Source organism: Aquila chrysaetos, chromosome 12 (assembly GCF_900496995.4).
Source record: "Aquila chrysaetos chrysaetos chromosome 12, bAquChr1.4, whole genome shotgun sequence".
Classification (NCBI taxonomy): domain Eukaryota; kingdom Metazoa; phylum Chordata; class Aves; order Accipitriformes; family Accipitridae; genus Aquila; species Aquila chrysaetos.
Window position 1 is genome coordinate 12,777,013 of NC_044015.1, and position 21,287 is coordinate 12,798,299.

General features: G+C 40.4%; 1 protein-coding gene across 2 annotated transcripts in view; it reads left to right on the forward strand.

Moving 5' to 3' along the window:
- Positions 1-21,287, forward strand: part of HMCN1 (hemicentin 1) — a 218,050-nt gene that overhangs the window by 61,684 nt on the left and 135,079 nt on the right. For both annotated transcript variants that reach the window (XM_030031794.2, XM_041128002.1), the window contains exons 7-10: positions 5,733-5,853; positions 6,420-6,683; positions 6,951-7,095; positions 16,583-16,704. In XM_030031794.2, the coding sequence (XP_029887654.1) occupies positions 5,733-5,853; positions 6,420-6,683; positions 6,951-7,095; positions 16,583-16,704 (652 nt within the window). The remainder of the gene's footprint in view (positions 1-5,732; positions 5,854-6,419; positions 6,684-6,950; positions 7,096-16,582; positions 16,705-21,287) is intronic.

The window sequence follows — 21,287 nt, forward strand, 5'->3', positions numbered from 1 at the left end:
CTAGGGCTTGTCCAAATAAGTTTGGGGATTCTGTAAACTCCTGGGGGAGTACAGTCCACCTTAACTGCTGTCTCCTATGAGTGTCTGGGTCTTCCCACTCGAAGGCAAAATAATCTCTACATTCCTCCTTTAGAGGGCATGACCAGAATGCATCCTTAAGATCTATTACGCTATACCATTGGTTCTCGGGTCCCAATTGACTCAGCAGGGTGTGTGGGTTTGTCACTACCGGGAACCGGCTGACAGTCCATTGATTTCCCTTAGGTCATGCACCAACCGATAGCTACCATCGGATTTTTTTTACTGGTAAAATCGGGGTATTAAAAGGGGACATGCAGGGTTCGAGTACCCCCTTTCCCAATAGTCTTTTAATCTCAGGTTTTAGTCCCCTTCTCCCTTCATTAGATAAGGGATATTGTTTAATTCTCACTGGAATCTCGGGGTTCTTAATAACCACCTCAAATGGTTCAATCAAGCCATTCCATTGGGGTCTCATCTTTTTCCTGTGAGCCGGATCCTGATTATTCCAGTTTGGCCGATTTAAGGGCTATTTTTGATCCGTCGCCAGGCCAGCCTGATGTTGTTGGTCCCACAGTCTCATCCCAGCCCCCCTAATCTTGTCCCTTTCTTCTACGGTAAATAATATGCCCAGGATAGACTGTAATTCATCCCACGTGTACAAATTCAGTCCCAAGAATTGATCCAACCTTTTGGCTACCCCCAGGGGATCATCTAACAGATTCCCCATTTCCTTCTTAAATTTTTTTTACATCCCCTGTATTAAGGGGAACTGCCACATACCCCGTTCCCGGTCCCCCCTGTTCATCCTCACCAGGCACCAGCATTTCCCGAAGAAGGAACAATCTTTCCTTTCTTCGTATTATTTTATTACGTGCAGACCTTCTGGGAGGGGGTGCCGGGGTTGAGGGGCCTGGGCTATTTCCTGGCCTTGGAGTGGGTCCTGAGGAGGAGGGGCCTGAGGGGCATAGGGAGGGGGTCAAAGGGGGTCCTCAGCATCTTTTAGAAGTTTATCTGGTCTGTTTTCCCTTAAGGCAAAGAGGAATGACATTTCCCAGGATTGGGAAATCCATAAGGCAGCATATTCACTTTCCTCTGGGCTGGCTGGTGGTCTCTTATTGTTTACCCATATATTTAATTGTTGACACACCCAATCCTCAGAGGACCCGAACACAGGCGAGAGTACATGAGGATTGCTGGGAGGTTTTCCACCCCAAATCTCAATACAATAACTAATCATCTTTTTCCTTAGACCTATCCTTTTTCTTTGGTGAACTGTCTCAATATCTTAACATCAGGCTTAGGGGACTGTCCGGGGGTATGTCTGGTAACTTACTTCCCTTCCCCATTCCCATGGGTCCAGAGGGCTTGCTTTTCCTCTGTCCCATCTTCCGAGGTGCCTTTATCCACACACACACACTCACTTCCCCTTGGTCGTGACTCGCTCCCTCGCGGGCTACGAGAACTGCACTACTGGAGGGTCCGCACTCGTGTGATCTCAGAGAGACCTCTCACACAATCGCACCTCGGGATAACCACCCCAACCAAACGGCTCACGCTTTATATATACTCACCCGCTCCTGGGGTCTCCGTTTGGTCTTCGTGCACAAAATTTAAGGGGTCCTGCAGGTTCTTTTGCTCAGTTATCGTAATTTGGAGGGGTTCGTGGGTCCAGGGTATGGCGGCAGCACCTCTTCAAGACGGGGCTATCCGGGGATAGGGCGCCTCCCCGCTTGCAAGGGTCCGCACCAAAGAACCTGTATCCGAGTCACGGCACCAAGTTTGTTATAGACGCTCGTGACAAATTGGAGGAGCCAATTTGTATTAAATAAAAGATCAAATTTATTAGCAAGCGATAAAAGAGCAAAACAGCGCTGGGCGGCCGGGGAGACAGTGCTCCGCCACAAGCTCGCACTCAAACAGGGGAAGAGCCTCTTTATTTATACAGTCTTTTTAGTCCCTGATACGTGAAGGCTGGCTGGTATCTTCGGTATCTTGTGCCATCAGGTGTTAAGTGGTCGTAATTTGCCTTCTGGTGGTTGTTGGGATGAAGGCCGAAGTTTTCCTCAGCTGTTCTTTAGGTGACTCAAGTCCCATTCATGCTCTGTAAACGTTTCTCTACATATGCTAATCATCGGTACTCATGGTCTTAGATAAGTGAAGAATATCCCTACCTCCACATGCGATTTCATGAACAAAGTTAACCCGTTCATTACAATTTTAATTAGTTTTATGAGCAAACCAGGTCTTAATTAGGTTTGTGCAAACAGCTTATACAGGTACTTGTCACCTGGAAGTGCAAAAAGTTTTAATTTTAGTATGATAACAAATGATGGTGAGCTAAACACTATTAGCTGCTATTAAATCAACTGCGGAATGATCAGTCCAAGAAGATCTCACCTTAATCCATGAACAAGTGGTAGTGCGGTTTCAATGCTCAGTGAAGTCTTTAAACCAGAGGTTTGAGTAATATAAAACACACAGTATGCAATCCAGTAGCCTCCTGTGCTGCAGGAGGCCTCCAGTTGCCTTCAGGTACTTCAGTATGAGGACATCAAATCTATGCATGTATGTGTATTTGATAAATAAGTTTTCCTTCCAGGTCTGCTATAGTACTCTTGGTTTACAAGGTGACAGGAGTCTTTCTAAAGAGCAATAACATGAGATGAGCACGTGGCTCCTCCCTCCATAGTGTATCAGCAAAGGAAGCATGCTTCTTCAGAAAGATAGTCCTGCTGTTGCTTGTGTTTTCTGCACCTCAGAGCTAGCTGTGAGACTAAATTTATCTGCTGGTCCTACTGCTGAGATACCTACCAAGAGATGGGCCTCAACAGGAACAGTCTGACTCTGTTTAATAGAAGAGGGAGCATCAGTTTGCTTTTGCTAAATCCCTCCCACAAAGACCTGCCCTGTGGACTCCTCTTAAAAGGTTTCTTTGGAGCAATTTGGGAGGCATCCAACATCTTGCAAGTAACAGTTACCTGCAAGCTCCAGGACAGCGGCATTAGAAGGCAGTTGTATCTAATTACACCTGAAAGGCCTTGCCTGCCCTGTGTTTTCAGTTGAAAAGGCTAGTGAGCGATGGAGGTGAATCAGTGGGGGAGAGGCAGAGGTGAGAAGCCATTAGGTGCTGTTTTGTTCTGTTCTTTCTTTGTTTTTGTTCTATTAATCAATAGCCCATAGCTGTTTCAGCTGAGCAATCCCACAAAAACTTCCCTGCTGCATAGAGTTAAACGACCCTCTGTGTGGTTGAGAAAAGGAGAGGAAAAGCAGTGAGAAATCAGCAGAAAAACTTGGCTGTTCTTGTGATCAAGACAGGTCTTTAATGACTGCTGTTGTTCTTACTCCCTTACACCCCTATAGCCAAATGCAGCTGGTTTGATGGAGTGTAATGACAAAGCAGTCCAGAGTAATTTCCACTGAATGAGCACATTCCTTAAAGCCTTAATTCAACTGCATAAATATAAATATATAAATATAACAGTGCAATAAAAATTTATTTAGCCATTTTAGCTTGTTTTTTCTGTTGTGAAAACTAAGAGTTTGTTTTACAAAACCCCATACATTTTTTCATATGTTTATTTATAGATACCTGCATTTCGGGCAATTTTATTTTGTGTTTGTTTGCAAGACAGGAAAGCATTTTTTTCCTGACATCTGTGACAGGTACATGTTTGCTCTTTTTATCATATTTGTCCAGTCTGGTAGGAAAAACACTAATGTACAATACCAGTGATCCATGTTAAACTACAAATAATGAAAAGAGACTTGACAGACACTAATTGGAAAGCAATCCTTTGGGATGAAGTTTATTGTTAGGTGTTTGCGTAAGACTGCCAGCTCCTAGGCACGACAGTGACAGATGCATTTATTGTTACTAGTAGATGGTAAAATTTTGTAAGGTTATTCTAGCCTTAAAAATTCAAAAGTATCCAAAGGTCTGAATAATTCATAGAGAGAAATAATTTCCCAATGTATTTTACTATGGATTGTTTACTTGGCTTTAGTCAATGGCTTGTTTTGTTTGCACTAAGATTTTAAGGCTGTGACTGAAGACTTTAAAAAACCCCCCAAAAAGCTTTGTGAAAAGTTTATTCACACCATAAATTCCTTATACAGATGTATAAAGCTATAAAAAGAAAACTTTGTCACTGAGTTTGTCTAATGAAATTTTAACTGCCAATTAACACTTGATAACATGAGTTGTTTGGCACACTTAAATATTTCTTTGTATTGTTAACAGCTGGTTTATATAAAAAAGGCTTTAGTAGTGATTTTTCTGAGGTGAAAGGCTAACCAAATAGAAGCAAATAGAGGTTGTTTTAATCAGATAGACATCAATTTGTCATAGTGTCTAAATGGCTGTCCCTAGGCATTTAGTTGTAAGAAACAACTGTTTAATATTCACATGCAGCTGTATCAGAGGTGGTTACTAAACTGAAGGAATTAAGTATTTGAGAATGGATCAGATAATACTCTCTAAATAGATAAAGCTCAGTGGAATTATTTCATTTTAATACTGATTTTCTTTCACATTGCAAGTCTTGTGTGCTGTATCGTCCCCCTGAACAAAAACTTGGAGTAGATTCTACTAACTGCAGATTTGATCTTGGCTTAATATAGCTTAGATATCACTCTTCACAGCCTTTTGAACTTTATTTTTTCCTGCTGTTCTGGTTGAAATTGTCTATGGGTTTGTCATTGTTAAGTCTGTAAAAATCTAACTCCTGGCTTAGTGCAGTGCAGCAGTGTTTTGTTTGTTGGGTTTGTTTTTTTGTTCGTTTGTTTTTTTTCTAACATCTCAAGGGTATGGAAGTAGGTGAGGACAAAAAGCCTTGGGTTCCTGTGCACTCTTGGCCAGCAGCAGTTGTCCTTTTCTTTCTCAGCATAGAATGATAGAAAGTAACTCAAGATAAAACAAAGTAATTCTAAGATTGAGGACTTGCATAAAAGCTACTGTACTCTCAAACAACATAAAGCTAAGGCTTTTCAAGAGTGGGTGGATGGGTGGGGGTGTGATTTGTTTTTTGCTGATTCAACCAGAATGACAAGATGGGTGGGGGTGGGGATGGAGGAAAGGGGCGAGAGGTACTTCTGCATCCTCTGCTTTCTCACTGAGACCTTGATTGGGAAAGAGAAGAATCTTTAATATATGGTGTTCGTTGAGGTTTCCACTTGTTTCCTGATATACAGTGCCTATGATGTTTGCATATGCCTCATGGGTAAAATTATATTTGTGTATATTTAAAAAGGGAGCTTACTAATAAATAGAAAGGTAAGATAAATTATTGTAGCACTGGAAGTTGTTCATATATATTATCAGCAAAAATTTTACACTGATTTTTCTGTTGACTTGTGTTTCATTTACTATTTTGTAGTATGCTTTAGAATGGTCAAAATCCTAACTTCCGGACAGTCTCCTGTTACAGTCACTGGCATGTGACAAGTAGTTGTTGATCTTGCGTGTTTGTGTTGTGATTTACCTCCAAGACAAATTGGCTCTTTTTGCAATGCTACAATTGCAGGGTCCAGTATCTAAAAATAAAACTTTATTAATGGCATTTTTACTTAACACTTTTGACATAAGTCTCCTTTCTGTCTTGTTTTTGATGAAGACTGAAGTCTGTCTGCTGAACTCGGTGGATGGATCAGAAACTTTGCAATTCCTGAAATGCTAATTATGCACATGATCTTTAACTCTGTTGCTTTTTCAGACCTCGAGCAGTGGAAGGCACTCTGTTCGGATCACAGGTCTCAGCACTATTGACTTTCGAGCTGGGTTTTCTAGGAAGCCGACATTAGACTTTAAAAAAACATCCAGCAGACCAGTGCAAGGTTCGTTTCCATTTTAGTCCATGTTAAACAATAACTGGTTTTTAGGACCCCAGAATCAAGTAGAACTCTGTGATGATCTGTCTGGTGAATTTTGTGATAAACCTGGGGCTGCTGTTCTTGGGCCTTGAATGTGTGAGAGCAGCCAAGGTTCCTGTTTTATCATACTACAGTATTTTTTCGTTTTAGCTTGGGGTTTTTTTTTATGTCATGCAAATCCAGATGTTTTTATGAAATGCCTCAAAATTGCAACACTGTTTCTGTTACTTTTGGAGCTTCAGAAAAAGCCTTTGGCTCTGGGGCATGGTGAGGAGTTGATAAAGAGGCTGCTGTTTCAGAAACACCTGTTGGAAATCAGTAATTTAAACCCTGATAATGAGATAATGAGTGCTGTGTCTCCTGACAGCTAATAAGCAGAGCTCAGCTTAGCATAACTTAGTTTTTTGCTACTTAGTAAGGGTTGAAACTGAATGGTGCATTCATGGAGTAGTGAGCCATAAATATGAATTTAACCTTTCCTTATTTATTTATTTATTAGCACTTGAAATAGCGTGTTTCTGTTTTCCTAGGGATTCCTACCTTCGTGCTGCTAAATACCACGGGGATCTTTCTTCCAGCTAGAGTAGACCGACTGGAACTTCTGAGTATTACAGGGGAACTTCTTAAGACCTTGCCTGTGAAATACTATCCTGATAGAAAGCCCTATGGACTGTGGAATATTTCTGACTTCATTCCACCAGATGAAGCTTTTTTTGTTAAAATAATGGGCTATGACAAGGATGATTATCTTTTTCAGAGAGTTTCAAGTGTTTCATTTTCTAGTATTACTCCTGGTAAGAGATTTTAACTTGAATTGAATGGATGTTTGTCATATCTGATTCAGTTAAAATTGATATCTAGTATCTTTTTCTAACCTATACAAGCACTTTCTGTGCTGTTTCCTTCCAGTGTTCTATCTCTAGATCATGACGGACAGGTTAATGTTATTATCTACTAAGTATAACTTTATCAGAAATTGAATTTCCTTTTAATAAAAGGAAAAGATAGGATGTATGTTAGTAGCTGTTAATAATCAATTGGGGTATATTTGTTTTCTTCAGCTTCTCCAAAAGTTACAATGCCCACCAAGACTCCAGGATATTATTTACAGCCAGGGTCTGTTCCTTGCCACGTAGAAAGTCTTATACCTTTTACTCAGCGTTTTACTAAAAATGGAGTAAAACTAGGAGTGGATCAGTTCTTCAAGTAAGTAGTGACCTTTTTTTCCAATACTGTTTTATTTCCTATTTATATCCTGTAATTTCTATTTATTATTTACTATTATATACTGCTTATATCCTATTACTTCCATTCTGTTATTTTTGGTGATATTCGTTAGGGAGGCTGTATTCTATGGAGAGATTTATAAAATATATATATGTGAGGAGATTGAAATAGACGGACGCCTGTAATCTTGAGAGCAGACAACAGACGACACTTTATTGCTAAAACACACACATACTTATAGTCACATATTCTGCAAAGTCACTGTACACGCGCACAAGCATAAAATATGATTGGTTATATCAAACACTGTACACGCGCATAAACATAAGATATAATTGGTTATACTAACTCTGTACACGCGCATAAACATAGGACATAATTGGTTATACCAATTAAAAAACACGCGAACTTGTCTCAGTCTAATTGGTCAAGATAAACTGCCGAATTGAGGTTCTTTGTGCCAAGTTTCCCTTTATCGTGGAATGCCGCACCTGTGTTCTTCTAATTGGCAATCTTTCTTTTTTAGTCTTCTTGTTTATTTCTGTTCAAGGTCTTCTAAAGGCCTCTGGAATGCTCTTGCGACCGATGTTAGCTAAACATGTGTCCACAATTCCCCCTTTTTTGTTTTTGTCAATTAACAACAGCCTTACTTGATTCATCAATTAATTCCTAAACACATTGCAACATACAAGGCACACAAATTAAAATACAAAAAAAAAACCCCAATACGAGATAAATCAAAACTATCTTAACTCATGATTTAAGAGCAGCTCTATTTTGCAAGGTTGTGTGTCTAATACTATATACATCTAACAGTAAATCAGATAATACTACACCAATCTGTATTCAGGGATCCCAGAATTTGTGATTCCTGGGGTGGCAATGAGGGTGAATGCCCGATCCGTGGAAACCAGGCATTCCCATCCATTGAGTCCATGACCTGCTGTACAGGGGTCTCCATCAATAAGTTCTTAAACTTTGTTGATGTCAGTGGAACCTCCTATTAAACCTATGAAAAAGGGATTGCTTAGTGTTGCTGTACAGAGGCATAAGCAATCTTGTCCGGTCATGTCAGCCAGGGTCATCCAGATGTTTTCTTTGGCTTGCGGTGGTATCCATGACTACGTCCCTCCGAGGACTGTTGAAGAAGATGGGACCATCCGTACATTCTTGTGTTGTCTTGTTCCGCAAACTCAGCCCAGCAATCGGTAGGTGCCAGCTTTACGTGGGCGTCCCCACAGAGGCAACGACGGCCTTGCCATACACCAACCCGATGCTCTTCGGAAAATCCCGGTATTTGTACATTTGTAGAGGAACGGATTTCAGCACACGTGGCCAGCGGGTGCCAAAATTCGCCTCGGTTGCAACATGGGGAGTCTATGACGCATGCGCTCGTTGGCCAGGCGCGCTGCACGAGTCATAGCCATCCTGTCTAATTGGTTCATGGGCTTTGTGATGCGGTTGCAATGCACAGAGAATCTTGACCTGTTATGTTGGCCAAGGTGACCTACAAGATCTATGAACACAATAATTAAACACAGTAAAAGCAACATTATACCTAATAAAATACACAAGAATAAAAGAAACCCCGATTTTTAACAAAGATACAACCAACTCCTAAGTCCCCATACCGCAGCTAAATGCTCTAAGCCGAAATGACAGCTTTCTTAATTGCGATAAAACTCTTGCAGCTCCTTCTTGCCTCTGCAGTTCTGTTACCTTGTTTATTAATTGCTCCACTGTCCAAGTTCCTCATGTCCGTTGTTTCTCTGGTGGTTCAAAGTCCATTCATACTGCAGCTGTCACGTACTCCGGTCCACTCATTGTTAACTGCGGCCATACTTATGCTAACTCTAAATAATCAGGCTCAAAGAAATGTTCCCCATTTTCCATGAAATCTCCCACAATTTCCCCCCTTTTTTTTTTTTTTTTTTTTTTTTTTTTTTTTTGCAAGCCAAGTTACAAGAAATGCTTTTGCAATCATACGTTTCAACTATTTTTATGATATGTGGTACAATCATTACAACTGCTAATATTACAATTAAAAATAACTAAGCCATACATAAGCAAAATCTTTCAACTATCCCGTAATTCCAAAACTTGTTAGCCGTCCACTTAACCCTGGTGTCCAGTTATCGTGAGCCTTTTACTGTGAATCATATTGATATCGGGTGTTAGTAACGTAAGTTGTCCGAGGCTACATGGCCTCCTGTTAAGTTTCGCATCCCCAGAGGTAAAGCAGCTGGAATAGAAAAAAAAAATGTGATATTCTGGAATAGATATAGGTTACAACCCAAGCTGTAGCATTTCTATATACAGGCAAAATAGCATTTACATTCTGACCCTTTTGAGTGGTGTTATAGGTGTAATTAAACATCACACAGGCATTCATGATGACTGATCTTAAACAACTCTAACTCTTGAGGTTCTTGTAATACTTGAGGCAGGTGTGGCATACAGCAGGAAAAGTAAACATGGTATCTTCCTTGCTGTAGAGCTTTTCTCCGAAGCGTTGCATCAAACTATGTGTATTTTTTTCCCAAATCATTAGTGAATCGTCACGGATAGGTACAGAGTTAAAGGGATTAGCAGGAAAAGGAGATACAGGTAGTGTAGTAAAGTCAGGTTCCGTTTTAAGTTCTGCAGACCCTGGAGAGGGAGTAGCAGGCGATTGGGTGGGGGGGTGGGGGGGGACGGCGGCGGGGCACGGCAGCGGTCCCCGGCCGCGCAGAGGCCGCGGGAGGCAGCGGCGGGACGGCCGCGGCAGGCCAGCGGTGGAGGTAATGAGGGATATAAATCCAGCTCTTTTTCAGAGTCCACCCTGCCTGATGCAAAAGAATTATTATCGGAATCAGAATCCTGCTCGTTAGCGGCCTGCTTACAGACTGCCTCCTCAAAAGCAGTATCAGGTTGTACTGATATGATTTTCTCTGCTGGCTGTAAATGCACCAGCGTAGTATAAATAAATTTCCATGTCAACAACAAGGTTTAGCAAGCATTCGTGAGTCATGTGGAGTTAAGGTTGACCCAGAAAATGTAATGGGACAAAACTGCCTGTGTAAAAGGCGATTTTAAACTATACTGAGCAATTGTAACCTTTTTTTTATGATTTTCCAATCAAATGGAACCCATTGATTAGGTCCACCCCCAGCTCCAGCAATAACCAGAAACGCTGTGGGAGCTGCTATGATTTCTCCCTCAAGTAAGCATCGTGAATAATGCCTCGCTATCTATTCCGGGGGTCCGTTGTTTCTGGAAAGGTGGGGGATCGGTTCCCTGGGACAAGGAAAGGGCAGAGGTAGGAGGAAGGGGGGGGGGGGTAAGGGTGCATCAAAAGGATACGGCTGGCAGTTTTTCTCTCGCTTCACAGCAGCTTCCAGGTTGTGCCAGCTTTTCTATTACTGACTGCAACTGCTGCGAAGTGAGCTCCGGCCCCTCTTCCTGATTCTGTAGGGTTTCCTTTAAGTGTACGGTTAGGGAGGTTTGGGAACTGTCAGATGGCTGATTAATATCAGTAGTCCCAGGGAGTGGAGCCGAAGTCAAGGGCACAGGAGCAGGCAGACAAGCTCTGGGAAAGCCAAAAGTCTCTCTCGCTGTATTATGTTTTTCTCCCTGCGTTTCCCCTTCGCATGCGGTTGGAGAGAGAGCAGCAAAAGCAGACGCAAGGCGCTTTAAAACGATCTGCTTTCATTCTTTCTTTCTTGCAGAGTTGTCTTAATTTATTTCCATAAAGTTGCAAGACCTTTAACTTCTTTAGACCCGTCACTAATTTCATCCCATAGGGGAGGTTCCGATAGCTTGCCCAGGTACTAAGCTCAAAAGCTGTACCCACACTAATTAAAAGGTTTCTGTCCTTGCTTCATTGTAAAAGCCCGCTTTAAACAAGCTTCATCATATTTTAATGCCTCTCTAGAGAGAATATGTTGAAGGAGATTTAGGACCGCTTCTTGCTCTTTGTCCAACCCCATCTCCTTCTCCGACCGCTCACCTGATTAGGGCGAGATTCCCTTTTCTATTCACTTGCGCGCGCTTCCTTGTCTTCCCCAGCTCAGCTGTCAATCCTGCCGGGGCAGCAGGATAATTTCGGCCTGTGCCTCTCCGCTCCCTCTCTCCGTCGGCTCCGTCGAAAAATTCAACAACCGATCCGAGGGTCCCTTGTTAGGGCACCAATTGCGGAGGCTCAGGACATCACACACAGACCAATGTGATCAGGTGAAGCCCGTTAAAATTTTGACCAGAAAATATATTCTCCAATAACGCCTGACTAAACAGAGCAGACAGTCCATTAGCCATTACTGTTTCTGTTCTTCTTTTATTAAATCCCAATTGAAAGGTTGCCACACGTTTGGGGCATTCTGCCTGACTGTAACTGGAAAAAGCCACAGGATTTAGACCTTCAGTTAACATTTTATCATTTATGTCCTTCCATCACTTTTTATAGCTTCTCCTGGGGATGTATCTGCCTCATAGGGAGGTGCAGAGGGGATAGGTCTCTGCTCGAGAGGCAGGTTACTTAAAAGTTGATTGTTGCCTTCATTAATGACATCTCCCTCGGTGTTTAATTGCTCATCACTGTCCGAATTATTTACCACCTCGCCACACACACTTTTCTCTTTTTCCGGGGTATTTTCAATTGAAATTTTTACAGCAGCAGCCACCTCCTTTCTGCCTTAAGGGCTTTCAACGTTTCCAGCACCAGTCTCCACGTAGCAGAGATTTTCTGAGCCTTCACGTCCCCCACGCGATACAAAGTCCCAAATTACTTTTCCCATTTCTTCCCAATTGTTAATTTCAAAGACTTCTATATTCGAAGTGGGGGCACCATGGTCCTTAAGCCATTTCAGCATCATACGTAAAGTATTTGAATCATATTTAACTCCTCTCATGGAGAGGATATGCGAAAGCATTTGTACAATTGCCCCTTCTTCCACAGACATCTGGGCACCCATTTTAATCTTTCTAGCCGCTCACCTTACTTCCAAACGAGCAGGTGATTGATCTCCCGGGAGAAAGTTGTCCGCTCAGTCCAGCTGGCTAGACGACCGTTCGGCTAGAGTCTCCTCCGGACGCACTTCCAGCAATTCCAGCGTTTTCTCGACCCGCTATCACGTCGGGGTCACCATTTGAGGAGATTGAAATAGACGGACGCCTGTAATCTTGAGAGCAGACAACAGACGACACTTTATTGCTAAAACACACACATACTTATAGTCACATATTCTGCAAAGTCACTGTACACGCGCACAAGCATAAAATATGATTGGTTATATCAACACTGTACACGCGCATAAACATAAGATATAATTGGTTATACTAACTCTGTACACGCGCATAAACATAGGACATAATTGGTTATACCAATTAAAACACGCGAAACTTGTCTCAGTCTAATTGGTCAAGATAAACTGCCGAATTGAGGTTCTTTGTGCCAAGTTCCCTTATCGTGGAATGCGCACCTGTGTTCTTCTAATTGGCATCTTTCTTTTTTAGTCTTCTTGTTTATTCTGTTCAAGGTCTTCTAAAGGCCTCTGGAATGCTCTTGCGACCGATGTTAGCTAAACATGTGTCCACATATATGCATGTTAGAGGAGGGTATACACTCTGTACAGATGATGAAATTATATGTTTCTGGCCAAAATCCCCCTCAAATGTGTGTTCTTAAATTATGATAAACTGGGTCTAAAAGTCTAGAAGGCAAATGCTTTTAATTTATATTTTAAAAAGTTATGTAAAGTAGACTGGTAACTAGCTTTTTTTTCTGGAACACTACCACCTCCACCCCCAGCCTCCTCCAATGATACATAGATGATTCTGTAACATACATTAATGTGCTTTATTTTTAATGGCCTTTCATGGATGCCCTAGAAGTATATCGTATGACCTACTCTAGAAAATTTTACTCTTCAGAAAATCTCTCAAAATAGGAAAATTTACACTGAATATGCCAGAAGGCTCTTCAGATTTCTGTATAGAAAATGGATTGCATGCTCTTTCTCTGTAGAATGAGATAAGAATAAAAAAAAATATAAATAAATGAAATAAAATACTCATAAAGTCCATCTTGTAATTCTGGTAGCTGAAAACAAAAGGGAAGTATGTATTAGAAAACAGTGTTGGTAGCCTCTTGCAAAGGGTTTTGTTTGTGTTGGTTTTTTTTTTGTTTTTTTTTTTTTTTAATGAGGTGTCATTTACATTTAGTCAACCCCAGCACATACTTTAGCAGCTGTGTAATTTTTTCCATTCAAACCACACACTTCTTTCTACTCCTTGCTTTTCACGTATCCAGCACCTTTATGATTGGGCTGCATTTTTCATTTTTTGTATTACAGACCAGATGAATGAACAGATCATCCAAGTTAATTTAACAAAATATATCTCAAGCCAAATATTATTGATCACAGTTAAATAGGTTCTAATTCAGCTTGGCTTGTCTGCATTTTATTAGTAGTGAAGTTCCATATAGGATTTGTCCAGCTTACTAGTTTAATGCACATATAAGCTATATTATTGCTCTGCATTGAATGAGTTTGAGTTTTGTTTTGGTGACAAGATGTCATCTTTACTCAATTTTTTTTTAATATTTATTTCAAAAAGTGGTTTATAGGTTGAATATTATAATTCTATTATGACAGTTGTCTATGTGAAAATACCATTAGAATGCACATGGGTTTAGGGTTCTTGAAGTGAACATACTTTAAAAAATTTTTTTTCTACTGTGATTCCAGAGGTACTATCAGCTGTGATAATAATTTCTAATTTTAAATAAGTAACGTGTAAGAAAAAGAAATTTCTCTAAAATTGCAACAGCTTTGTTTTTCTAGATTTCTGCATCCTGTGGTGGGTGGTCTAGTAAGAAAATTTGGATTTTGATTAATATCCTAGTGCATTTCTGACAAGTCTGATTTAGGAGACCAAGAACAGTAGTTAAGTACCTCATGCCAGTGGGAAGTCAGTGGGCACTAAGCACTAATGTGTCTTTAAAATCCATTCTGTATTATAAATGGCAGATCCCACCAACCCTGCAAAGGTCAGAATTGGCAAAAATAATGCGTGAAATTCTCACAAGAAAGCCAATCAATTTAGTTAGTTAAAATACTACTACTAATAATAATAATAATTTAAAAAAAATTTGCTCTGAATCAACTGATATTTGTGGTTGTTAGTCAAGTCTAGTATCTGATTTGCTAAACCATGCAGAATATATCCCTCCAAACTATGTGTTAGCAGTGTGGTACAAGTGAATCTTAGGTTTTAGTTCATTCATATGAGTCAGCCTGCTGCTGGTAACTTCCCAGGTGAAAACGTGATAAGGAGCATGGTGGTTTGTGGTGACCAAGAGGTGAGGTTAGATACAACATGAGTATCACTGTGCTCTCTGTCAGTGTTTCTACAGTAACTAATAACCAGGATGTAATTTCGTCTTCAGATTTTGCAACTTGGCTAAGGGAGCATGTTTGTATTTTCTAGACTGACTAGGTAAGCAGCTTGATCAGCAAATTGCATATATTGTATAATGATTTGGGTAAATAAATGACTTGACATTGAAAGGTTCTGTGTTATCCCAATAACACATGTTGCAAAGAGTTGTGTGCAGTTACTGCTTTTTAGAGTCAGTGCCGAAGTGTGCAGCATATGCCTTGAGGTGTGTATTATTCATGCTGCCGTATTTAGTTATTTTTAATAGACCATCACAGGTCTCTGTTTGCCAAGCTTTTCCACTCTGGACACATTTTCTTTTATGCTTCCGTTCTCAAGGCGTCCATGTTCGACATCTGGTGTATAGCAAAAGTCAGGAATGAAGAAGAGTAGGATTGCGTAACTTCACTTTTAACATACTTTCCATGAAAAAGAGAAGTTTCTCACTTTTTACTTGGAAGACACACTACCTAATTCTTTAGTGTTGGCAATTACTGCCATGTCCAGTTGCCAGCATTGCATTGTAAAATGTCATAGATTTGATATATGATATATTAGGTTATCTAGAGTAAGTATGAATTAAGAGAGAATAAGTAGGAAGCCATTTAAGGTCACTGTATACTGTTTTCATTTGTGGTGTAGTTGGATTGTCTGTCTCATGGTGCTACAGCATTGAACTTTCACTCATATTCCAAGTTTCTTTCTCTTGTTCTTTCTATGTTCTTTAAGCATTGATAAATCTATTCAGACAAATGAGAGAGAGACAAAGGGTTCACTAATTTAGTGTTTTCCCACAATGTGTCAATTACTTGCCAAAGCTATCAGGATACTTCAGTGCTCATCAGTTTTGTTTATATGCCATAGCAACAGGCCACAGGGAGTGCTGGGACAGTGGAGAAGAACCACTGTTTTGCTCATTAATGTCATCATCTGTGTGTCTGTTGCACCATTAGTTGTGTAAAATGTGGGTTTGAATCTTGAGAAGCTGTAACTGTTTTTAAGCACATGTAACCACCAGTCAATGTAGTTATACCTTTATCCTCTTCTTGACTTTAACATTATATGTGATAGATACATGGTATTATTGCCTATCAGCTTTGTCCTTGTTGTGACTGATAGAAGAACTGCAAGTATTTCTCTGGATTCTTGTTATATTATCTTCCTCATATCTCTTCTGTACCCCACGCTCCATTTTCAGTCTTGAATCTATCAATTCTGTCTTTATATGTGTTGCGCTGTTTATTTTTGTACGGCTAGGCAATCAATGTGCAAAATACTGGATTATCATAGTTATTGCTGGTCATAAGTTCAAAGGTGCAGCTGGCAGAGGAGAAGTCAGTCATCTTCATATCATCTTCACATTCTGCTGGATTGTAAATGTTTGGGATTGAGGTAGTCCCTGCAGTTTAAAAAGTACAAAGAGAGCTGCCTAGATGTAGTCATCTTGTGGTAGGGTAGATGCTGCTGTCTACACTATATGAACCTAATAGTGGATTTGCATACAGGGGGGAGAAAGCAGACTATATCTGGTAAAGAATGGGGTCTCCTTTATGTGTAGCCCCTATCTGTACCTGTGAGTTTGAGAAGCTCAGGCTGGGAGGATGGACCCTTGTTACCCTTGCTAGTAAGAGCCACAGGTTTGATACCACATACTGGGTCTACGTAGAAACTTGTCAGTATTAAGGAAAGTTGTCTTCTCAAGTAGTAAATATAACAATAGAATACGAGGAGCTGAGTGCATGACTGCAAATACAGTGAGTTTAGTTACTGCGTGACGACTGTTGACATATATTAAAGGCATATTTGTAGATGTGCAAGTGAGACGTTCTGCAAAAACTTTACATTTCTTAATATTTATAAGAAGCCTGACAATGTATATATAATTTCTTTAAATAAAATCCATAAAGCTAGATCCAATTTGATTCATCAGAGGGCCTGTTTATCCTCTTAATTGTTGTGAAACTCTCCTATGTCTGTAGTCAGGAAACCAAGTTCTTGTACCTCTTGATTCCTTCAGGAATTTAGTGAGTATGCCCTTTTCTTCCTCCAGAGAATCATCTAGTATGAGTTGGGAAATTGCCAAGGTCTCCTTGTCTGATGAAGGCTTCTATGAATGTATGGCAACTAGCAGCACAGGAACCGGACGTGCGCAGACATTTCTGGATGTATCAGGTGGGTAGTAGTCCATCCTTCTATGCTGAAGTGTGGTAATACATTGTACTGGAACACTTAACAAAGAGCAATGGCACTTGGGGCCAATAAAATACATTTCCAGTTCTAAGTATATTTTTAATTAACGTGTTTTTTCTCACCCATGTACATAAGTGTGCTGATGTTTATTCAGCAGATCTGTTTTAAATATTAATGTTGGATTTGTTTTAATTAGTTCCCACCACCAGTTGGACTTGCAGAGTAGATATGGCCTGTACAAGCAGAAATTGAAATCTCAGATTTCAATTGTTAACTTGACTGTATGTATGTATTATTTGATAGATGAGGAATTACAAAAGTCACATTAAAAAGTTTTCTGTTTTTTTTTTAAACAAGATTCAGTAAATTGTTAGAAATCTCTTCTCATCTATTACCTTGAATTTTTTACAGGTGAATAATTAGGATGAAGGAAATAAAATTAAATGAGAAATAACTTGGGCTAATCACAAAGATAATTTTGAATAAACAGTAATATTAATTGCTAGCCCCAAAATGGCTAGCAATCAGTATCTATCCAATAGATAATTTTAATCATGGTTTGTTTGGGTTTTTTAAATTTAATTGAAAATATTCCTAATTTCATTAAAATCTCAATTTAAAGGACAGCTAGTTATAAATCTATCTGGTCATCCATTTAGTATGATTGGTGTGCCTTATGTGTTAAAGCCATTTCAAAGCTTAAAGCACTGATACTCCTCTTGCTGACGGAGAGGGAGTTTTCCTTATGTAAGTTAATGACCTGTTCAGACTTGGGGCACTAAATGATTATGCCCCATTAATTATTACTGAAAGTTCATTGTGGTAAGAAAGAATCCTTCCTGAAAAGTGAATAGTATCATCCGGTTCAAGCTTTGGACTTAAAAAATTTGGAGTGGGAGAAAGGGAGAGAGTAAAGTTGGTCTTCTGTGAAGACAAATGTAAAGCTATGCTGCTTGTGTCCTGTCAGTCTGACCGCTGGGACATGTGGACTTTGGTTATTGCCTGCAGATTATGATGTTGCAAGTTTCAATTGCAGATCAGCTAGAAAAGTTTCCCAAAGTAAAACAACAGGCTTTACTTTATAAGGTTAATCCTTTTACTCTGTCAGAGGAATTTAGTTTAAATAACTGTAAACCAAGATGCACCCAAACACAGATGGAGAAAACATAAACCCAGGCATGGTCTTGAACTGCTTCAGCAGACAGTAGAGGTCTTCTGCAGGAAGATGACCTGTAGGAAAAATTAAGCAGAAAAGCTTATTTATGCACATGGGTGGCTGGATGAAAATCCTGTCCATAGTATAGCATATTTTGTCACTTAATTTTTCACAGTTGCAATGGAATCTGAGGGAAAGGGAGAAAGAATTTCTATTTTGAAACAAAAATCCATTCTATATAGCCTTCTGTTTGTGTTGATCAGACATTTGTCATGCAGCAGTGTAAGCAACTTACTCTTGACTAGGGAAAATACTGAAGCTGAGTCAGTCAATTTACAGAGGCAGTGAGGGCAGTAGAGCTCAGAACAGCAGTTTGAATTCAGCCTCAAGGTTTCATATAACTGCTTGAAATTGAAGTTGTCTTGTCTTTTGTCTCCTGTAGGAGCTAATTCAGGTTAGTTAACCTGGATTATGAATCATAGAATCACAAAACAATTTAGGCTGGAGGGACCTTTGGAAGTTACCTACTCCAACTCACAACTCAAAGAAGAATTAACTTCCAAGCTTGATCATGTTTCTCAGGAACTTGTCCAATCAAACTTTGAATGTCCCCAAGGATAGAGATTTCACAAGTTCACGGGCAGCCTTCAGTGCTTAAGTACCCCCACTAGGAAAATATTTTGCATGTCCAGTTGGAATTTCCCCTGGCTATGACCGCAGGCTTTTGCGCCTTTTTTTTTTTTTTTTCGGTGGGTGCCCTGAGAAGACTTTTAACTCTGTAGTCTTTAAAACAGCCCACTTGCTGGTTGAAGAGGGTGACTATATATCTCTTCACCTTCTCTTTTGTAGGCAAAGATGTTCCTCTCACTGCGGTATGAGCAAATCCAAAGAATCCAGTGTGATATAACTGATTCCGTGCAAGGCAAAGTTTGTAGAAAAACAGCCCTCTTACACCAAGTGGTAAATTTGAGGAGAGGAACATCCTTTTAGTCACACCAAGTACTCGAGTAGATCAGTAACATCAATACTTACCCAAGTCCTAGCTCTAGAGCACTATTTTATATTTTGGCTACAAAAATCCTTCAGGCAGATAGGGTATTCCCATATGCTTATTTCAAACCATGTTTTGGAGGACAAGAAGCTGTTATATTCTGCCCCAGAAATTGTGGGTATAAAGATTCTTGGTCTGGAAATTACAACCAGCCTCCTTCTCACAGAGAAAACGAAGGGAATCCTAACTCTTTTCTTGTGATGTTGGTAGCACTTGAAAGTCAAGAGTGACGAGGGGAAAAATTCCTGTATCCTCTATTTACAGAGCACTGAGAGATCTCCTGAGACTGACTCACTATGTAAACATGAGCAATTAGTTCTGTTTTGAGCCATGCAGAGGATTAATGTGAGGGAGATGCTTTGAAATCCTTGTGTACAAATATTTGGAAGAAAATTACTTGAAATTTCTTCTTTAAGCAAAGTAAACAATCTTTTCAAGTATTCTTAGTTTGCCCAGCTGACAGCGCATCACAGATAATCCATTTTGTCAACTGCTGTGTGAAAGGTATTGGAACTATGTCAACATTTTCTAGTTTCAGAGAAAGCAAACGCTTGAGTTTGACTTCGTCTTACTAGTATTAAATCTTTAAAATGCCATATGGCTTGTTAGCTTGTGCAGGCACCTTAAATAAAGTGCTGGTAAATAAGTGCTCTAAATTCTGCTTAGAGTTTGGCGGCGGGATTGCTATGTGTGTGCACTATTGAGGTAAGAGGCTGGTGTAGTGTAGTCCAAAAGATGTTGTGCCCCACTGGACTGACATTCAAAAGATGGGGATTTTCGTCCTATACTGGCCTTCATCTCTCTCTTTTTTTTAAAGTTTCTTTAAGTAACATACTTGGTGATATGCCCATGGAAAGCATTAGAAGATTTTTCTTTTCTCCCAAACAAACCAGAACCTAAAGTGCAGGGGAGAAACTCCATTCCCGGTAAGAAAGGGTAGCTTTTCTTGACTCTCCTCTGCAATTGTTAAAATACACAGCTTTGGTAATAAGGGTGATTGCTGTTAGGGACTGTGCTTATAGAAAAGCAGAGCTGCACACCCAGTATGCAGAGTGTACGAGTGATTCATTGCTATGCAGAGATCTAGCATAAAGCTTGTGAACCTCATCTGAGACCCCACATGAGACTTAAATGAGGAGGAATTATGTCTGTCTCTGAGCTTAGGAGTAACTTTCACCCTTAATAAACACAGACATTTTTTATTCCTGTTATCCTTGGTTTTCCTAGGATAATTGTTTTGTAGTGTGTACTGGTAAAGATCTGGTCTTGCTCTTACAGCTGTCTTATTTCTGCTAAAGCATGCCGCTCAGAATATTATTCATTGCAGATCTTTGTTTTTTTTTTTTCAAGAACCAGTCTGGGGAAAAGCAAGTGGAATATTTATATGATTTTATGCATAAAGTGATATATAGTGTATTTTCTTTCTCGAACATCTAAATGTTGCCTCCTTTACCAGTGGTATCTCAAGAAGGATCATGATGACTGCTCCTGTTTTAAGCATCTGTGGTCTCAAAATTTAATTCCAGTGCAAAATCATTGCTTTCTTCCAGGAGCGTGATAGAACTGTACAGATGAGTAGAGTGGAAAGCAAATAATAACAAATAGTTAAAGTTACAACATAAAATATGTAGAGATAGGAAGAAAAAGATAATGAAATTACCAAATATTTGAATGGAAACTGTTAAGGGATGTTTTAAGGGCTGCTGCCTAGAGCAGCTCCAGCCTAGGAACTCCTCCTATCTGGCTGCTGGAGCTCAGCCCCCTGTGCCCTGGGATCTGAGGGTCTTTGTCCCAGACCCTTGGACACAACTGCTGCTTTCCTGTTCGCACATTCGTCAGTAGCAAAGCTGAGCAGCTATCACAGAGACACATGCAGGGGACACTGACACAGCTGGCTCCACAGACTGCCACAGACAGGGTGCTGCCTTCCACAGTAGCTACATGTAGGACTTCCATAAAGCATGGGACAGCCAACTCCCCTCCTCCTCCCTGGCTGGTAAGGATTGAAGCTCACTGGTGAGAGCACATATGCACTGCTCTCTAGAGCCACACACACATTTACAGATCCCTTGAGTAGTGGCATGGCCCCTCTGTCTCCCTGATACCCCTGCCCAGATCCTGGGCCCTCTTACCTGCTTCTTGCCAGCTGTTCCAGCTTGAAGTTTGCCAACAAACTGCAACCCCCTCACCCCTGCACAACTGGTTTGGGGAAGGTACAGAATTGCCCGAGATCCTCACTGGCTCCAGTAGCTGGTATTAAGACCCCCGTCCCTCCAGTAGCTGACACCACAGATCTGGGATGCCTACAACCCCCGGTCTGACTCCAGTAGCTGGCACCCAGTCCACTCACACTGGTCC